The following is a 19,366-nucleotide window of genomic DNA, read 5'->3' on the forward strand; positions in this document are numbered from 1 at the left end:
CAATAGATGTTTGTACTCTGTCAAAAACTGTTTTGTAGGAGTTCCAACCAATTTTCTATATGTATTGACATCATATAACATTCTATTGGCTTCCCTGAGATAATCTCCTCTGTCCTGGATAACCATTTTGCCCCCTTTATCTGCGTCACGGATTACGATATTTCTATCTTTTTCCACATTTCTTATAAAATCCTTATCCTTTTCACTCAATTTATCCTTCTTAATTTTGTAATTTGTTTTTGTAGTTTTTTTTTTAGTCAATTAGATTTACTCTAGAAAAGAACTTCTTTTTGTTTAAAGGTGACTTCTTCCTCCAGACAAACGGCACAGCAATGGGGACAAAATTTGCCCCCAGTTATGCCAACCTGTATATGGGTTTGTGGGAGGAAGACGTAATTTGGAGCAACAATATGTACCTCAAAAATATTGTAATTTTGGGGAGGTACATAGATGATATTTCTATCTTTTTCCATATTTCTTATAAAATCCTTATCCTTTTTTTCTCAATTTATCCTTCTTAATTTTGTAATTTTTACATAGTGCATCAAGATCTCCCTGCACCATTTTTGAGAAAACTGGAATGCAGTTGCCTTTGGATTGGTTGGAAATCCTACAAAACAGTTTTTTTTCTGAGTCAATTAGATTTACTCTAGAAAAGAATTTCTTTTTGTTTAAAGGTAACTTCGTTCCTCCAGACAAATCGGCACAGCGATGGGGACAAAATTTTGCCCCCAGTTATGCCAACCTGTATATGGGTTTGTGGGAGGAAGACGTTATTTGGAGCAACATATGTACCTCAAAAATATTGTAAATTGGGGGAGTACATAGATGATATTATTTTCATATGGGATGGGGCTGAAGCGGACTTGAATAAATTTATGGGGCAACTTAATGTCAATGAGTTTAATTTATCATTTACTGGCAAAAGATGCAATTCAGAATTAGATTTTTTGGATGTTGTATTTTTTAGTGAAAACATAGACATCCAAACTAAGCTTTTTAAGAAAGACACAGACAGCAATGGATATCTGCATGCCAGAAGTGGGCATGATCAAAAATGGATAAATAATATACCAATGGAACAGTTCCAACGACTAAAAAGGAACTGTTCCAAAAAGGGGGACTTTAAGAAGAAAGCTGCATGTCTAAATAAAAGATTTAAAGCAAGGGGCTATAGCAAACACAAACTAGATAGTACATTAGGAAAGGTCAGGGAGATGGATAGAACTAAACTACTAGCCACAGGTAAAAATAAAAGACAAAAGACAAGACACAAGGTTTGATACAGCCAACTTTATCACCACTTACAATGAGGGAGCTCCAGAAATTAGAAAAAATATAAGAAAACACTGGCATATTCTGAAAAAAGATAATTTACTTAAGAATATTACAGATAATGAACCGAAAGTTTTGTTTAGGAAGAATCCAAATCTAAAAACTATTCTTGCTCCGAGCCAACTTAAAAGTGGCCCTGATACAAAAGCAAATTAGCTATAATCTATCAGCGCATTACAGGGAGAAGCACAATAAGAATCCGATGTGTCTAAAAGGAACTACAGTAGAATGTGTACCCAATAATAAAAGGGGAGGGAGAAGGGAACTACAGCTTTTCGAAAGAGGGAGACCTATTGGATATACACACTCCAAACCTTAGCTCCCAATGGTCTTAATAAGGATACAGACCTTGCAGCATTTCTGGTCTGATTCTATCTACCTTTTCAGTAACGGTTCATATTTTTATAGTAATAACCTCTAATGTAAAGTCTCTTTTTCTACGTATTGGGACTCTGGTTTATAAATACTATTTATTTATTTGTTCCCATTTTACTGCAATTTTCCTGGGAATAGTAACTAGGGTCTTATATACTCTACCCTTCCTTTGGGTAGTATTACATTTAATTTAATTTAAGTAAGAATAATTGTGGCAAGATTGTATTTAAGCCTTATAATTATACAAGATTTATTAAAGATATCGTAATTATCAGATGTAGTGTGAATATTGCAAATATATGTTATTTCTTTTATTATGGGATGGTTTTATAAACTGTGCTATTTAAGTGATTCTCCGTTTTTAAACAAATTAATTTTTAAACCATTTTTTAAGATAGAAACAATAATAAAGAATATATATTTTTTAATTTTTACTAGATTTTCTAGGCATATAATAGATTTTAGCTTTGAGTATTGTTTTAAATATGCCATTTTGATCGATGATAAGAAGAAAACTGCCAGTGTTTACGCTATTTGTGAATGTACTGGGATATTAAATACACTTTTTCGACAGCCCACTAAGGATTAATGTCATCATAGTACAGGATTGAAAACCAATAGACTGAAAGAATTACCATGTGACATAGGGAACCAATAGGATAGCGCTATTTGGCAATTTGAGAACAAATCAACATTAACCACAAGGAGGGGTGTGCCGCCGTTTCGGGTTTAAAGTCGAGCTTTCTAATAACAGACTGTATTATCCTCTGAGCAAGAAGGTGATAACTGTGAATTGCTTCAGAACCGCGTCAGAATTAAACCTGTTTGATAGCTTTTTGGACCTTTGGGGACCCTTTTTGGGGCATAGAGACGATAGGACTGTACAAAATAATATCTGTTTATTAATGTGCACCGATTACCTCATATGACATTGAGGTTTTTAACATGTGAGCAATTGATTGTAAAATAAAGCGACTGTGTATTTATCCATACAGTGTATGCACTAGTGCTGCTCTTCTTTCTTTTTCATGTAACAAGTCCGTAATCGGATCCCAGGAACCGGACTCACTCCAATCAACTGGTGGAATTTTCTGACAGGGCTCCTGAGGGACTCTCCCTATGCTTGTGCGGCTCTTACCCTCATATGATTGAGGTTTAAGAAGTGTAGATAGACACCCAAAGGGGACTGAAAATTGATACACCATGATATTTGTTTGTACTGTTTTTATTTAAATACTGTATTTATCTAAATCTTTTATGAATTTAAGATTCTTGTATTTCTTATATTTGTTGTATCTTTATTGTTTCTTTATTTTATTAAAAAAATATATTTTTTATGTATAGACAGTAATTTGTCTAATCATGTGGAATATTCTTTAGAATACTTGTTCTTGGCCATCCATATTAATTGTATTACACTAGATATCCTTACTATTGGATTTTATTTGATTAGTTTACATATTCTGCGCTTTTGGTTTACAACTCTCTTTTTTACACATTTTTTCTGTGTATTGGGTTTTGGGTTAGTAGGGAACCTAATTTTCCCGATAGGTATACCTGGGCAGCGACTTGTAGGTTAGCATTTTGGAACTCCCTAGCGCCCATTTGCACATTTTCCTTGCATTTCTCATATAGTATATATACTTTATATATATATATATATATATATATAAATATATATATATACATATACACTCTATATGTGTATGTATGTATGTGTGCATAGCTATAACATACATACAAATGCATACACATATATACATACACATGTACATATACTGTATATACACCTTTAAGCCATTAAGGGTTGATGTTTGCTCGGATGCATTGTTTTATTTTAATTTTGCAGTAAAAAAACTAGTTTATAGTGTGGTATAAAAAATGTTTCATGTCTTTTCCTGATTTGACTGTTTGATATTTTTTGATATACAATATAGATAGATAGATGGATAAATAGATGGATAGATCAATAGATAATTATTTTTTGCTTGAAATTTTAAAAGTAAATGTATATTTATAGATAATTTATTGTACCTTTTTGTCACCATTAACCGTAACATTAATACAACCTGCATAGCAGGCAGAAAAATATTGAATTCCATCAGATCCACAAACTGGATCATAAAAAGAGCGTGCACAGTTGCACTCATTATTACACGGAGCTTCTACTTCTCCAATCGTTCCAGTCCTAAGAAAAGTAAAATAATGACGGTATAGTTATTTAAGCAATCTATATTAAAACTTGAATTCATTTTTTACAAAGCCACTATAAAAAATGTATACAGAATAAAGGTTAATGCCACTGGACACTGAACTGGACTAAAAAAAAAAAAGTATCTATATCTAAGGTTTAGAAGACCATGAAAGGGAAGGAAGTAGAACTACAATTGCTGCAGCAGGTGCAGTGGTGCCAGGGCCCAAGTGCTGGGGGGTGGGCATAGCAGCCATATATATATTGCTCCTAGGATTCAACACCTGGCCAGTAAGATGAGGTAAAGATTCCCAAAGCTTCTAATAGCACTTTATCTCTCTCACCTCACTGATTTGCCAGTCTAATCTTTGCCTCCCAGGAGTAAGGAGTTAAGAATTGAGGTGCTTCAGATTCTTCGTTGAAAGAGGTCCTCGGACAGATTTGAGGCCCAGTTTACTCCCTCAGAGAACTGTTACTGACAGGCAGAGGGGAGCCAGCCACAGGTGTGTCATGGGGACTGATCCCTTAGCCTCCTTCTGCTGGGTTGTTGATGTACTCCCTAAATAGATCCTCTGCTGTAATATTCTCAACACTGGATGGATTTTCTAGTGAAAGCAGTCATATCTGTAGCTTTTAAGCATGGTAGAATGGGTGCAATTCTGGTATGAATTTACACATTTCACTCATATAGTCCACAGGCAATTAGTAGGTACATTTGTAATGATAAATCAAAGCCTTGGAGACATATACTTTATTACAGACATATTTTATTTTATCACATTCACACTGGACTTTATTATGTAATTTTAGTCTAGAGGTGGGGCATGGAAACTTTAAGGGACTGTAAGGACTATTTTTATTACATGCACACTGTTCCCTTATTTTTGGGTGTTATTACTTTAAACATTTTTAATAAAGTTTTCTGTATTTGTTATCTGCGCTAATATAATGTGCTCTGGCTTCTATACGGAGTTTGTAATTCTGATCTGTATTACACTCAGATTCTAACACTTCAGATCCGTCTTCCGAAGGTGAACTACTTTCTGATGATCAGAAGCGACTGATCAAGAATCCTCCTCTTTTATGTTTAAGTTGGAACATCTTCAAACTCTTTTAAAAGAGGTTGTTTGTATTCTAGACTCTAAGCTTTCTGAAGAAAAAAATAATCAAGCACTCTTATTTGATTTTTAAACCTTCTGTCAAAACTCCAGACGTTTTTTCAGTCCCTGATGCTATAACTGAATTTATTACCAAAGACTGGTCAAAACCTGGTTTACCTTTTAAACTTCTACATTTAAATTGATGTTTCCTTTATCAGCTGCTAGTGTTGAACTTGTTTCAGAAGGCCTGGGCACAATCTATGCAATATCCTTGTGTGCTCAACATAGTTTCTCAAGGATACAGAATCGGTTTCAGATCCAGTTCTCCCAGAGGAAGGTTTCTTCTGTCCTATTTCCAAAGGACCCTGTAAAGGCCACAAGCCTTTTTTATTTACGTTCAAGATCTTAAACTCATGGAGAGTGATAGTTTCAGTTCCGATATAAGAACAAGGCCAAGGTTTTTACTACAACCTTTTCATAGTTACAAAAAAAGAGGGAAATTTCAGGCCTATCCTGGGTTTGAAATCTCTAAATAAGTTCCTCTGTTTCCTACTTTCAAAATGGAAACAATTCAGACAATTATACCGCTTGTTCAAATAGGGTGATATATATATATATATATATATATATATATATATCAATGATAGATTTGAAGGATGTTTACCTTCATATACCTATCAAAAAGGACCATCACTAGTTCCTGAGGTTTGCCTATCAAGACAAAAAAATTCAGTTTGCTGCTCTACCATTTGGCCTGGCTACTACTCCTAGAAGTTTTACAAAAGTTCTGGGAACACTTTTGTCTGTAATAAGAGCTCAGGTATTTTGGTGGCACCATAACTGAACGACATGTTTAGGCTTCATCTTTTATCCTTAGCAATATTGCATACTCTTCGCAATCATGATTTTGTTATGTCTTCGCAATCATGGCTGGAGAATCAATATTCCAAAGGAGTTCTTTTTCTCCTTTCTAGGAAGTCATTGTAGAGATCATTGACAAATCAAAGAAAATTAAAGTTTCAAATCAACATGCGTGAGACTTCAATTTCTCTCCAATCCTAATGTAGCTTTATGCATGGTTTTAGGAAGCATCAGATGCCATTCCATTTGTCTGATTTCACATGCAAACCCCTTTAGTTATTTATGCTATTCAGTGGTGCAAGGAGTACAATTAGCATTCGCCAAAGGATCCTCTTTGTTCCCACTACAAATAATTCTCTATCATGGTGGATAGAGAACCAATCAATTTTCAGGGCATCTTTTGTCCATCCAACTTTGACAATAATAACCACAGACGCAGGAGGGCATAAGGAGGTGAGGTTACCAATAAATATCCTAGAACCCATGACAATCTTGAGGGTCCTTCAGAGCTGGCCTCTCATGAAAGAAGATACTTTCCTGTGTTTACAGTCAGACAATGTCACAGTGATGGCGTATATAAATCAACAAAGGGAAATCTAAGTTTTCTAGTGATGAAGGAAATCTCTCGTATTCTGTTTTGGGCAGAGAACAATCTTTGTATGATTTCTGAAATTCATATCCCAGGTGTGGAAATTATCAACCAGATTATCTAAGTCATCAATCCCTTCATTCAGGGGAATGGTCATTATATCAGGATGTGTTCAACAGACTGTAAATCTTTGGGGTCTATGACGTCTCGTTTGAACATAAAACTTACCAGACTCTTTGCAAGATCCAGGGATCTGCAAACAGAGTTTGTAGATGCACTAGCAGCTCTCTCACTTAACATTTTCCTCCAATAATTCTACTGCCTAGAGTGATATCTAAGATCAAACAGGTGCAATTGTCCATAATCTAGATTGCTCCATCTTGGCCATGCAGGACTTGGTATACCAGTGAGGTGGGACAGATAAAGTCCTCTTGGAAGCTTTGGGAATCTTTGCCTCCTCCTAGTGGCCAGGAGTTGAATCCCAGGAATAATGGATCATGGACTTTTACCACTGTGAAATAAGTTATCAGTTTAGCATACTAAGGCCTAGATTTGGAGTTCGTCGGTTAAAAGGGCTGTTAACGCTCCGCGGCTTTTTCTGGCCGCACCATAAATTTAACTCTGGTATCGAGAGTAAAAACAAATGCTGCGTTAGGCTCCAAAAAAGGAGCGTAGGGCATTTTTACCGCAAATGGCAACTCTCGATACAGAGTTGCTTACGGACGCGGCCAGGGCATCAAAAACGTGCTCGTGCACGATTCCCCCATAGGAAACAATGGGACTGTTTGAGCTGAAAAAAAACCTAACACCTGCAAAAAAGGCAGCTTCAGCTCCTAACGCAGGCCCCATTGTTTCCTATGGGAAAACACTTCCTACGTCTGCACCTAACACTCTAACATGTACCCCGAGTCTAAGCACCCCTAACCTTACACTTATTAACCCCTAATCTGCCACTCCCGCTATCGCTGACCCCTGCATTACACTTTTAACCCCTAATCTTCCGCTCCGTAAACCGCCGCAACCTACGTTATCCCTATGTACCCCTAATCTGCTGCCCTAACATCGCCGACCCCTATGTTATATTTATTAACCCCTAATCTGCCCCCCACAACGTCGCCGACACCTACCTACACTTATTAACCACTAATCTGCCGAGCGGACCTGAGCGCTACTATAATAAAGTTATTAACCCCGAATCCGCCTCACTAACCCTATCATAAATAGTATTAACCCCTAATCTGCCCTCCCTAACATCGCCGACACCTACCTTCAATTATTAACCCCTAATCTTCCGATCGGAGCTCACCGCTATTCTAATAAATGGATTAACCCCTAAAGCTAAGTCTAACCCTAACACTAACACCCCCCCTAACTTAAATATAATTTACATCTAACGAAATAAATTAACTCTTATTAAATAAATTATTCCTATTTAAAGCTAAATACTTACCTGTAAAATAAATCCTAATATAGCTACAATATAAATTATAATTATATTATAGCTATTTTAGGATTAATATTTATTTTACAGGCAACTTGGTATTTATTTTAACTAGGTACAATAGCTATTAAATAGTTAAGAACTATTTAATAGTTACCTAGTTAAAATAATAACAAATTTACCTGTAAAATAAATCCTAACCTAAGATATAATTAAACCTAACACTACCCTATCAATAAAATAATTAAATAAACTACCTACAATTACCTACAATTAACCTAACACTACACTATCAATAAATTAAATAAACACAATTGCTACAAATAAATACAATTAAATAAACTAGCTAAAGTACAAAAAATAAAAAAGAACTAAGTTACAGAAAATAAAAAAATATTTACAAACATAAGAAAAATATTACAACAATTTTAAAACTAATTACACCTACTCTAAGCCCCCTAATAAAATAACAAAGCCCCCCAAAATAATAAATTCCCTACCCTATTCTAAATTAAAAAAGTTACAAGCTCTTTTACCTTACCAGCCCTGAACAGGGCCCTTTGCGGGCATGCCCCAAGAAGTTCAGCTCTTTTGCCTGTAAAAAAAAACATACAATACCCCCCCCAACATTACAACCCACCACCCACATACCCCTAATCTAACCCAAACCCCCCTTAAATAAACCTAACACTAATCCCCTGAAGATCTTCCTACCTTGTCTTCACCATCCAGGTATCACCGATCGGTCCTGGCTCCGATATCTTCATCCAACCCAAGCGGGGGCTAGACATCCACTGAAGAAGTCCAGAAGAGGGTCCAAAGTCTTCCTCCTATCCGGCAAGAAGAGGACATCCGGACCGGCAAACATCTTCTCCAAGCGGCATCTTCGATCTCTTCCATCCGGTGCGGAGCGGGTCCATCTTGAAGCAGGCGACGCGGATCCATCCTCTTCTTCCGATGTCTCCCGACGAATGACGGTTCCTTTAAGGGACGTCATCCAAGATGGCGTCCCTCGAATTCCGATTGGCTGATAGGATTCTATCAGCCAATCGGAATTAAGGTAGGAATTTTCTGATTGGCTGATGGAATCAGCCAATCAGAATCAAGTTCAATCCGATTGGCTGATCCAATCAGCCAATCAGATTGAGCCTCGCATTCTATTGGCTGTTCCGATCAGCCAATAGAATGTGAGCTCAATCTGATTGGCTGATTGGATCGGCCAATCGGATTGAACTAGATTCTGATTGGCTGATTCCATCAGCCAATCAGAAAATTCCTACCTTAATTCCGATTGGCTGATAGAATCCTATCAGCCAATCGGAATTCGAGGGACGCCATCTTGGATGACGTCCCTTAAAGGAACCGTCATTCGTCGGGGAGACATCGGAAGAAGAGGATGGATCCGCGTCGCCTGCTTCAAGATGGACCCGCTCCGCACCGGATGGAAGAAGATCGAAGATGCGCTTGGAGAAGATGTTTGCCGTCCGGATGTCCTCTTCTTGCCGGATAGGAGGAAGACTTTGGACCCTCTTCTGGACTTCTTCAGTGGATGTCTAGCCCCCGCTTGGGTTGGATGAAGATATCGGAGCCAGGACCGATCGGTGATACCTGGATGGTGAAGACAAGGTAGGAAGATCTTCAGGGGATTAGTGTTAGGTTTATTTAAGGGGGGTTTGGGTTAGATTAGGGGTATGTGGGTGGTGGGTTGTAATGTTTGGGGGGGGGGGTATTGTATGTTTTTTTTTACAGGCAAAAGAGCTGAAATTCTTGGGGCTTGCCCCGCAAAGGGCCCTGTTCAGGGCTGGTAAGGTAAAAAGAGCTTGTAACTTTTTTTAATTTAGAATAGGGTAGGGAATTTTTTATTTTGGGGGGCTTTGTTATTTTTTTAGGGGGCTTAGAGTAGGTGTATTTAGTTTAAAATTGTTGTAATATTTTTCTTATGTTTGTAAATATTTTTTTATTTTCTGTAACTTAGTTCTTTTTTATTTTTTGTACTTTAGCTAGTTTATTTAATTGTATTTATTTGTAGCAATTGTGTTTATTTAATTTATTGATAGTGTAGTGTTAGGTTAATTGTAGGTAATTGTAGGTAGTTTATTTAATTATTTTATTGATAGGGTAGTGTTAGGTTTAATTATATCTTAGGTTAGGATTTATTTTACAGGTAATTTAGTAATTATTTTAACTAGGTAACTATTAAATAGTTCTTAACTATTTAATAGCTATTGTACCTAGTTAAAATAAATACCAAGTTGCCTGTAAAATAAATATTAATCCTAAAATAGCTATAATATAATTATAATTATATTGTAGCTATTTTAGGATTAATATTTATTTTACAGGCAAGTATTTAGCTTTAAATAGGATTAATTTATTTAATAAGAGTTAATTTATTTCGTTATATGTAAATTATATTTAAGTTAGGGTGGTGTTAGTGTTAGGGTTAGACTTAGCTTTAGGGGTTAATACATTTATTAGAATAGCGGTGAGCTCCGATCGGAAGATTAGGGGTTAATAATGAAGGTAGGTGTCGGCGATGTTAGGAAGGGCAGATTAGGGGTTAATACCATTTATGATAGGGTTAGTGAGGCGGATTAGGGGTTAATAACTTTATTATAGTAGCGCTCAGGTCCGCTCGGCAGATTAGGGGTTAATAAGTGTAGGTAGGTGTCGGCGACGTTGTGGGGGCAAGTTAGGGGTTAATAGATATAATACAGGGGTCGGCGGTGTTAGGGGCAGCAGATTAGGGGTACATAAGTATAACGTAGGTGGCGGTCGGCAGATTAGGGGTTAAAATTTTTAATCGAGTGGCGGCGATGTGGGGGGAGCTCGGTTTAGGGGTACATAGGTAGTTTATGGGTGTTAGTGTACTTTAGGGTACAGTAGTTAAGAGCTTTATAAACCGGCGTTAGCCAGAAAGCTCTTAACTCCTGCTATTTTCAGGCGGCTGGAATCTTGTCGTTAGAGCTCTAACGCTCACTGCAGAAACGACTCTAAATACCGGCGTTAGAAAGATCCCATTGAAAAGATAGGCTACGCAAATGGCGTAGGGGGATCTGCGGTATGGAAAAGTCGCGGCTGCAAAGTGAGCGTTAGACCCTTTAATCACTGACTCCAAATACCAGCGGGCGGCCAAAACCAGCGTTAGGAGCCTCTAACGCTGGTTTTGACGGCTACCGCCGAACTCCAAATCTAGGCCATAGTTTTTTTTTATACAGACACATACTCATACATATTTGCAATATACACAAGAAGTGTGTATATTATTGCTATTGCTTATTAGTGTGTTAGCTTCAGGGGGCCCAAAAACATTTTGCACCAGGATTTTCTATTTCTGGTTAAAGAGAGGGCAAGGTCAAGTAAGGAAGAGGGAGACAATAAAAAAGAGATCAAGTCCGGGAGAAAAAGGACAGCCAGAATGGGAGATAAAGAAAAAGGAAGGTGAGAATGAGACAGACAGATAATAAGAAATATTTGGTTTCTGATTCTCTAAAGATCTCTATTAAGGCGGGAGACATTTTATAAAGTTTATTCAGTGTTGCAAGGTCCTTTACAGTGCAACTTTTACCTTTAAAACTAAGTTTTTCCCTAAGTGGAATTCCCTTAATTTCTTTATGTGACCAGAGGCACATTTACAGCAAAATACAAATTTAAATTGCAAAGCAAAATGTAAATTTAATTAACACAATAACATTTTTGTTTAAAATATTAGGATAAAACATTAAGGGCTAGATTAGGGAGTAGAGGGGCGGTAATTACCGTTCATAAAAAATGGTAGAGGGGCGGTAATTACCGTTCATAAAAAACGGTAAAAAAATATAAAAAAAAAAATAATCTTAAAAAAAAAAAAACCACCCAAACACACCTAACACTCCATCTTCATCCCGGCAGTGATCTACTTATCTTCATTCCGGTGTCAGTCTTCAGCCGTCTTCTCATCCTCTGTCCCCGACGCCCTCTTCCTGCAGTCACCCACCACACACTGAATTTTGAATGTGAGGTACCCCATTTATATTCTTTTTAGCGGATTTTCAATTTTCAATTTCAAATTCAAATCAGCCAATAGAAAAATCTTTCATTCTTTTCGCTTATTTGAATTTGAAATTGAAAATCAGTCAATAGGAATGCAAGGGTACTCCTATATAAAGAGGGTACCTCGCATTCAAAGTTTAGTGTGCAGTTAGTGACCACATGAAGAGGATGTCGGGGACAAAAGATAAGAAGATGGATGAAAATCCCCACCAGGATGAAGCTAAGAAAATAAACGCCTGGATGAAAATAAGAAGATGTCCACCAAGATAAAGATAGAACTCTGCCGGGATTAAGATAGAGCACTGCCACCCATAATAATCTTTGGTGAGTACCATCTTTGGGGTTTAGTGTTAGGTTTTTTGTGGGGGGTTTTTTTTTTAGGGTTTATTGTTAGATTTTTTTCAAGGACAGCAAAAGAGCTAAAGGCTCTAAAAATTTGACTGCCTGTTGGTGTAGATTTATTTTGTTTAGAAAAAGAGCTGAAACATTAGGGCTAGTGATGTCGCGAATTGTTTGCCGGCGAATAGTTCCCGGTGAACATAGCTTGTTCGTGTTCGCCGCGGCAGGCGAACATATGCGATGTTCGATCCGCCCCCTATTCGTCACCATTGAGTAAACTTTGACCCTGTATCTCACAGTCTGCAGACACATTCCAGCCAATCAGCAGCAGACACTCCCTCCCAGACCCTCCCAGCTCCTGGACAGCAGCCATTTTAGATTCATTCGGAAACTGCTTTCTTAGTGAGAGGAGGGACAGTGTAGCTGCTGCTGATTTAATAGGGAAATTGATAGCTAGGCTAGTGTATTCAGTGTCCACTACAGTCCTGAAGGACTCATCTGATCTCTGCTGTAAGGACAGCACCCCAAAAAGCCCTTTTTAGGGCTGCTTTTTTTTTCTCCTGTGTAATCTAATTGCAGTTGCCTGCCTGCCAGCGTGTGTGTCAGGCTCACAGCGTATACTGTGCCCACTTGCCCAGTGCCACCACTCATATCTGGTGTAACAGTAGTGTAAATAATTTAAAAAAAAAAAACTTTTTTGACTGTGAAACATCAGTCTGCTAGTGTAATCTAATTGCAGTTGCCTGCCTGCCAGCGTGTGTGCCAGGCCCACTTGCCCAGTGCCACCACTCATATCTGGTGTAACAGTAGTGTAAATAATTTAAAAAAAAAACTTTTTTGACTGTGAAACATCAGTCTGCTAGTGTAATCTAATTGCAGTTGCCTGCCTGCCAACGTGTGTGCCCAGCCCACTTGCCCAGTGCCACCACTCATATCTGGTGTAACAGTAGTGTAAATAATTAAAAAAAAAAATTTTGACTGTGAAACATCAGTCTGCTAGTGTAATCTAATTGCAGTTGCCTGCCTGCTTGCGTGTGTGCCAGGCCCACTTGCCCAGTGCCACCACTCATATCTGGTGTAACAGTAGTGTAAATAATTAAAAAAAAAAAACTTTTTTGACTGTGAAACATCAGTCTGCTAGTGTAATCTAATTGCAGTTGCCTGCCTGCCAGCGTGTGTGCCATGCCCACTTGCCCAGTGCCACCACTCATATCTGGTGTAACAGTAGTGTAAATAATTAAAAAAAAACTTTTTTGACTATGAAACATCAGTCTGCTAGTGTAATCTAATTGCAGTTGCCTGTCTGCCATAGTGTGTGCCCGGCCCACTTGCCCAGTGCCACCACTCATATCTGGTGTAACAGTAGTGTAAATAATTAAAAAAAAAAACTTTTTTGACTGTGAAACATCAGTCTGCTAGTGTAAACTAATTGTAGTTGCCTGCCTGCCAGCGTGTGTGCTAGGCCCACTTGCCCAGTGCCACCACTCATATCTGGTGTAACAGTAGTGTAAATAATTTAAAAAAAAAAACTTTTTTGACTGTGAAACATCAGTCTGCTTGTGTAATCTAATTGCAGTTGCCTGCCTGCCAGCGTGTGTGCCAGGTTCACAGCGTATACTGTGCCCACTTGCCCAGTGGCACCACTCATATCTTGTTTAATAGTAGTGTAAGTGTACATTTAAAAAAAAAAAAACTTTTTGGACTGTCAAACATCAGTCTGCTTTTTTGTGTCAGGCTCACAGTGTATACTGTGCCCACTTGCCCAGTGCCACCACTCATATCTTGTTTAATAGTAGTGTAAGTGTACATTTAAAAACAAAAAAAACTTTTTGGACTGTGAAACATCAGTATGCTTTTTTGTGTCAGGCTCACAGTGTATAGTGTGCCCACTTGCCCAGTGCCACCACTCATATCTTGTTTAATAGTAGTGTAAGTGTACATTTAAAAACAAAAAAAACTTTTTGGACTGTGAAACATCAGTCTGCTTTTTTGTGTCAGGCTCACCGCGTATACTGTGCCCACTTGCCCAGTGCCACCACTCATATCTTGTTTAATAGTAGTGTAAGTGTACATTTAAAAAAAAATGACAGGCAGAGGCAGGCCACCCCGCAGGTGCCGTCATGGTCGTGGTGCTGTGATTCCCTTTGGCCATAGAATAATGCCCAGTGTTCAGAGGCCACGTACCATGAACTCAAAAAGTTCTGAGGACATAGTTGACTTTTTAACACAGGAACCCAATCTTCTATAGCTTCAGCTCCGAACCTTGACGCACCATCCTCCTCCAGCTTATCTTCAGGCACCTCTCAAGTTACCACTCGCCCGCCTGCCGCCACCACCAACACTAGCACCACAGCTGTTTAACTTGATCTGTCAGAGGAGTTTTTTACACATCAGTTGGAAGAAATGAGTGATGCGCAACCATCATTGACAGAGGATGTAGATAACAGTGATATGTCTCAGTCAGGCAGCATTACAGGCATGGACGTACGGTGTGATGATGATGATGTTGTACCCACTGCTGCTTCCTTTGTTGATTTGTCAGATACAAGTGAAACGGTTGATGATGACGATGCGTCCGTGGATGTCACGTGGGTGCCCGCTAGAAGAAAAGAAGAACAGGGGGAAAGTTCAGATGGGGAGACAGAGAGGAGGAGGAGGAGGAGACAAGTTGGAAGCAGGGGGAGGTCGTCGCAAGGAGCTAGTGGCACAGTCAGACAGCATGCATCGGCACCCGGGGTCAGCCAAACAGCACGCCAATCAACGCATGCTGTTGCCACCACCAGAATGCCGTCGTCGCAGAGCTCAGCAGTGTGGCATTTTTTTTGTGTGTCTGCCTCTGACAACAGCGATGCCATTTGCAACCTGTGCCAAAAGAAACTGAGTCGTGGGAAGTCCAACACCCACCTAGGTAAAACTGCTTTGCGAAGGCACATGATCGCACATCACAAACGCCTATGGGATCAACACATGAGTAGAAGCAGCACACAAACTCAAAGCCGCCATCCTCCTCCTGGTCCAGCATCTTCAGCCACGTCAACCACTGCTGTCCTCCTTGCCCCCTCTCAACCATCCGCCACTCCGTCTCTCTTGCCTTGAGCAGTTCCTGCTCATCTGCCCACAGTCAGGTGTCTGTCAAGGACATGTTTGAGCGTAAGAAGCCAATGTCACAAAGTCACCCCCTTGCCCGGCGTCTGACAGCTGGCTTGTCTGAACTCTTAGCCCGCCAGCTTTTACCATACAAGCTGGTGGAGTCTGAGGCGTTCAAAATATTTGTAGCTATTGGGACACTGCAGTGGAAGGTACCCGTCCGAAATTTCTTTTCACAAAAGGCAATCCCCAACCTGTACTCGATTGTGCGAAAGGAAGTAAGCATGTCTGGCACACAGTGTTGGGGCAAGGGTCCATATGACCACTGATAGCTGGTCTGCAAAGCATGGTCAGGGCAGGTATATCACCTACACTGCGCATTGGGTAAACCTGCTGACGGCTGCCAAGCATGGAATGCGTGGCTCTGCAGAGGAGGAGTTGGTGACACCGCCATGACTTGCAGGCAGGCCTGTTGCCACCCTCCTCTACTCCTCCTACTCCATCCTCTACCATAACCTCCTCGGCTGAGTCCTCTTCTGCTGCTGCGTCTTGCTCCACATCAACGGCACCCCCCCAGCTCTGCAGGTACTATTCCACATCCCGGATACGGCAGTGTCACGCCATCTTGGGGTTGACTTGCCTGAAAGCAGAGAGTCACACCGGAACAGCACTCCTGTCCGCCCTGAACGCACAGGTGGATCAGTGGCTGACTCCGCACCAACTGGAGATCGGCAAAGTGGTTTTTGACAACGGAAGTAATTTGGTGGCGGCATTGAAATTGGGCAAGTTGACACATGTGCCGTGCATGGCACATGTGTGTAATCTGATCGTACAACGCTTTGTGCATAAATACCCAGGCTTACAGGACATCCTGAAGCAGGCCAGGAAGGTGTGTGGCCATTTGAGGCGTTCCTACACGGCCATGGCGCACTTTTCCGATATCCAGAAGCGAAACAACATGCCAGTGAGGTGCTTGATTTGCGACAGCCCGTCACGTTGGAATTCAACACTCCTAATGTTCAACCGCCTGCTCCAAAAAGAAAAAGCCGTTAACGAGTATTTGTATGACCGGAGTGCTAGGACAGCCTCTGCGGAGCTGGGAATTTTTTTTGCCACATTACTGGGTGCTCATGCGCAATGCCTGTATGCTCATGCGTCCTTTTGAGGAGGTGACAAACCTAGTCAGTCGCACCAAAGGTACCATCAGCAACATCATACCATTTGTTTTCTTCCTGGAGCGTGCCCTTCGAAGAGTGCTGGATCAAGCCGAAGATGAGCGTGAAAAGGAAGAGGAAGAGTTGTGGTCACCATCACCACCAGAAACAGCCTTATCAGCATTGCTTGCTGGACCTGCGGCAACGCTGGAAGAGGCTTTTGAGGAAGAGGAGTCAGAGGAGGAATGTGGCTTTGAGGAGGAGCAGGAAGACCAACCACAACAGGCATCCCAGGGTGCTCGTTGTCACCTATCTGGTACCCGTGGTGTTGTACGTGGCTGGGGGGAAGAAGATACCTTCAGTGACCTCACTGAGGATGAGGAACGGGACATGAGTAGCTCGGCATCCAACCTTGTGCAAATGGGGTCTTTCATGCTGTCGTGCCTGTTGAGGGACCCTCGTATAAAAAAGCTGAAGGAGAATGACCTGTACTGGGTGTCCACGCTACTAGACCCCCGGTATAAGCATAAAGTGCCAGAAATATTACCGAATTACAACAAGTCGGAAAGGATGCAGCATTTCCAAAATAAATTAAAAAGTATGCTTTACACAGCGTATAAGGGTGATGTCACAGCACAACGTGAATCTAACAGGGAAAGAGCTGAAAGTAATCCTCCGACTCCCACGCTGGCAAGGACAGGATGATTTACAGACATGTTGTTGATGGAGGACATGCAGAGCTTTTTAACTCCTATGCATCGCCACAGCCCTTCGGGGTCCACCCTCAGAGAACGACTCGACCTACAGGTAGCAGACTACCTTGCCTTAACTGCAGATCTCGACACTCTGAGGAGCAATGTACCCCTTGACTACTGGGTGTGCAGGCTTGACCTGTGGCCTGAGCTATCCCAATTTGCAATTGAACTTCTGGCCTGCCCCGCTTCAAGTGTCCTGTCAGAAAGGACCTTCAGTGCAGCAGGAGGTATTGTCACTGAGAAGAGAAGTCGCCTAGGTAAAAAAAGTCTAGATTACCTCACCTTTATTAAGATGAATGAGGGATGGATCCCGAAGGGACTGACATTGGGCGATACATTCGAGTAAAAAAGGCCTGATGAGATGAGCTGCCTTGGGCTAAAAATGGTCCACACGCTGCTGTATTTTATCTGCAAATGCCGGATGACTTGCGTGACTTATCCGCCACCAACTAGGGTTCAAGCCGCAATGTTTTAGGGCACTTTCTGCCTGGGAAACAAACATCAATTTTTCTGGCCGCTGCTACAGCAGCGGCTGCAACAATAACTAATTTTTCAGGCATGTGTACATGCCAAATTTTTCTGGCCTCTGGTGCTGCACTGTGGCTTCAAAAACAAAACCAAAAAAAAAGACACTTAACAGGGATTAAACTGATAGGAATAGTACTACTTAACACACCACTCCTATCTGGTGGCACATTAGATTGCATGCGCAGTGCCCCAAATTTGAAGTAGGAGGATCGACCAAGCATCTTTTTCCATCTCCCGGTTCCTAAAATCCATGCCATATACACATCCCCTGATAGGGGACACCGCAGTGGAAGGTACCCGGCCGAAATTTCTTTGCACAAAAGGCAATCCCCAACCTGTACTCAATTGTGCAAAAGGAAGTAACCTTACCATGGGTCACAGACCGCACGTCTTGTAATTCTCTGTCTGGGAAATTATCTATCTATCAAATCTATCTATTTATCTATCAAATCTATCTATCGTATCTATCAAATGTATATTGCATCTATTGATCTATCTATCTAATCTATGTATCTATCTATCAAATCTATCTATCTCGTGGCCGGACTGTTTTGTGACATCCACTTGTGTTTCGGCCAAATGTCCGTCGGACAAATGGCCGTCGGACAAATGGCCGTCGGCTAAAATTCCGGCCACGATTGCACGCGCAGTGCCCCAAATTTGAAGTAGGAGGACCGACCAAGCATCTTTTTCCATCTCCCGGTTCCTAAAATCCATGCACGTTATTCCAAACAATTTAGGAATGTTAGGTGATTTATTCCCTTTATGGATTAAAACCAGACTCTGCATCAACTATGTAATTTTCCGTGGGAGTTTTGCCATGGATCCCCCTCCGGCATGCCACAGTCCAGGTGTTAGTCCCCTTGAAACAACTTTTCCATCACTATTGTGGCCAGAAAGAGTCCCTGTGGGTTTTAAAATTCGCCTGCCTATTGAAGTCAATGGCGGTTCGCCCCGTTCGCCCGTTCGCGAACAGTTGCGGACGTTTGCGTTCGCAGTTCGCGAACGGAAAATTTTCAGTTCGCGACATCACTAATTAGGGCAAAGCCCTTCAAAATGACATTTTAAGGACTATTGCTGTAGCTTAATGTTAGGATAGGTTAGGGTTGGTTTATTTAAGTAGGGTTTTAGAATAGGCATAACCTTTTTTATAATTTGTTGTTTTCTGTAATGGTAGGTTTTTATATTTTTTTGTAATGGTAGATTGTTTTTTGTAATGTTAGTATGTTTGTTTATTTGTAAGTGGGTTACTTTGGGATGTGGGGTTGTATCTGTTTAGGGTTACATAGAATAGCTTAGTGCAACTGTTTTCTCCAAAGTTTAAGAGTTAAATGCGATTGCGTTCGAGCAATCGCATTTACTTTCAATTTGTAATATGAGTCGACATTGCCGCTCAATGCCACCCATAGATGAGTGCAAATGAATTTGTGATAACAAATGCACCACTTGTAAAATGGATTAGAGCATAAAGAGCAGCATTTTAGCCCATTTTGAGCAAGTGATCGAAAGTATATTTTTGTAAAGAAAAAGAAAAGAGAAGAGAAAATGGGAAAGAAAAGATTAAAGAAGAGAGAAAAGA

The 19,366-nt window shown here is 40.3% G+C and overlaps 1 protein-coding gene across 1 annotated transcript in view; it reads right to left on the reverse strand.

Moving 5' to 3' along the window:
- LOC128646919 (solute carrier organic anion transporter family member 4C1-like) overlaps positions 1-19,366 on the reverse strand; it is a 198,307-nt gene that overhangs the window by 18,526 nt on the left and 160,415 nt on the right. The window contains exon 9 of the mRNA XM_053699728.1: positions 3,745-3,898. Coding sequence (XP_053555703.1) covers positions 3,745-3,898 — 154 coding nt within the window. The remainder of the gene's footprint in view (positions 1-3,744; positions 3,899-19,366) is intronic.

This window comes from Bombina bombina, chromosome 2 (assembly GCF_027579735.1).
Source record: "Bombina bombina isolate aBomBom1 chromosome 2, aBomBom1.pri, whole genome shotgun sequence".
Lineage (NCBI taxonomy): Eukaryota > Metazoa > Chordata > Amphibia > Anura > Bombinatoridae > Bombina > Bombina bombina.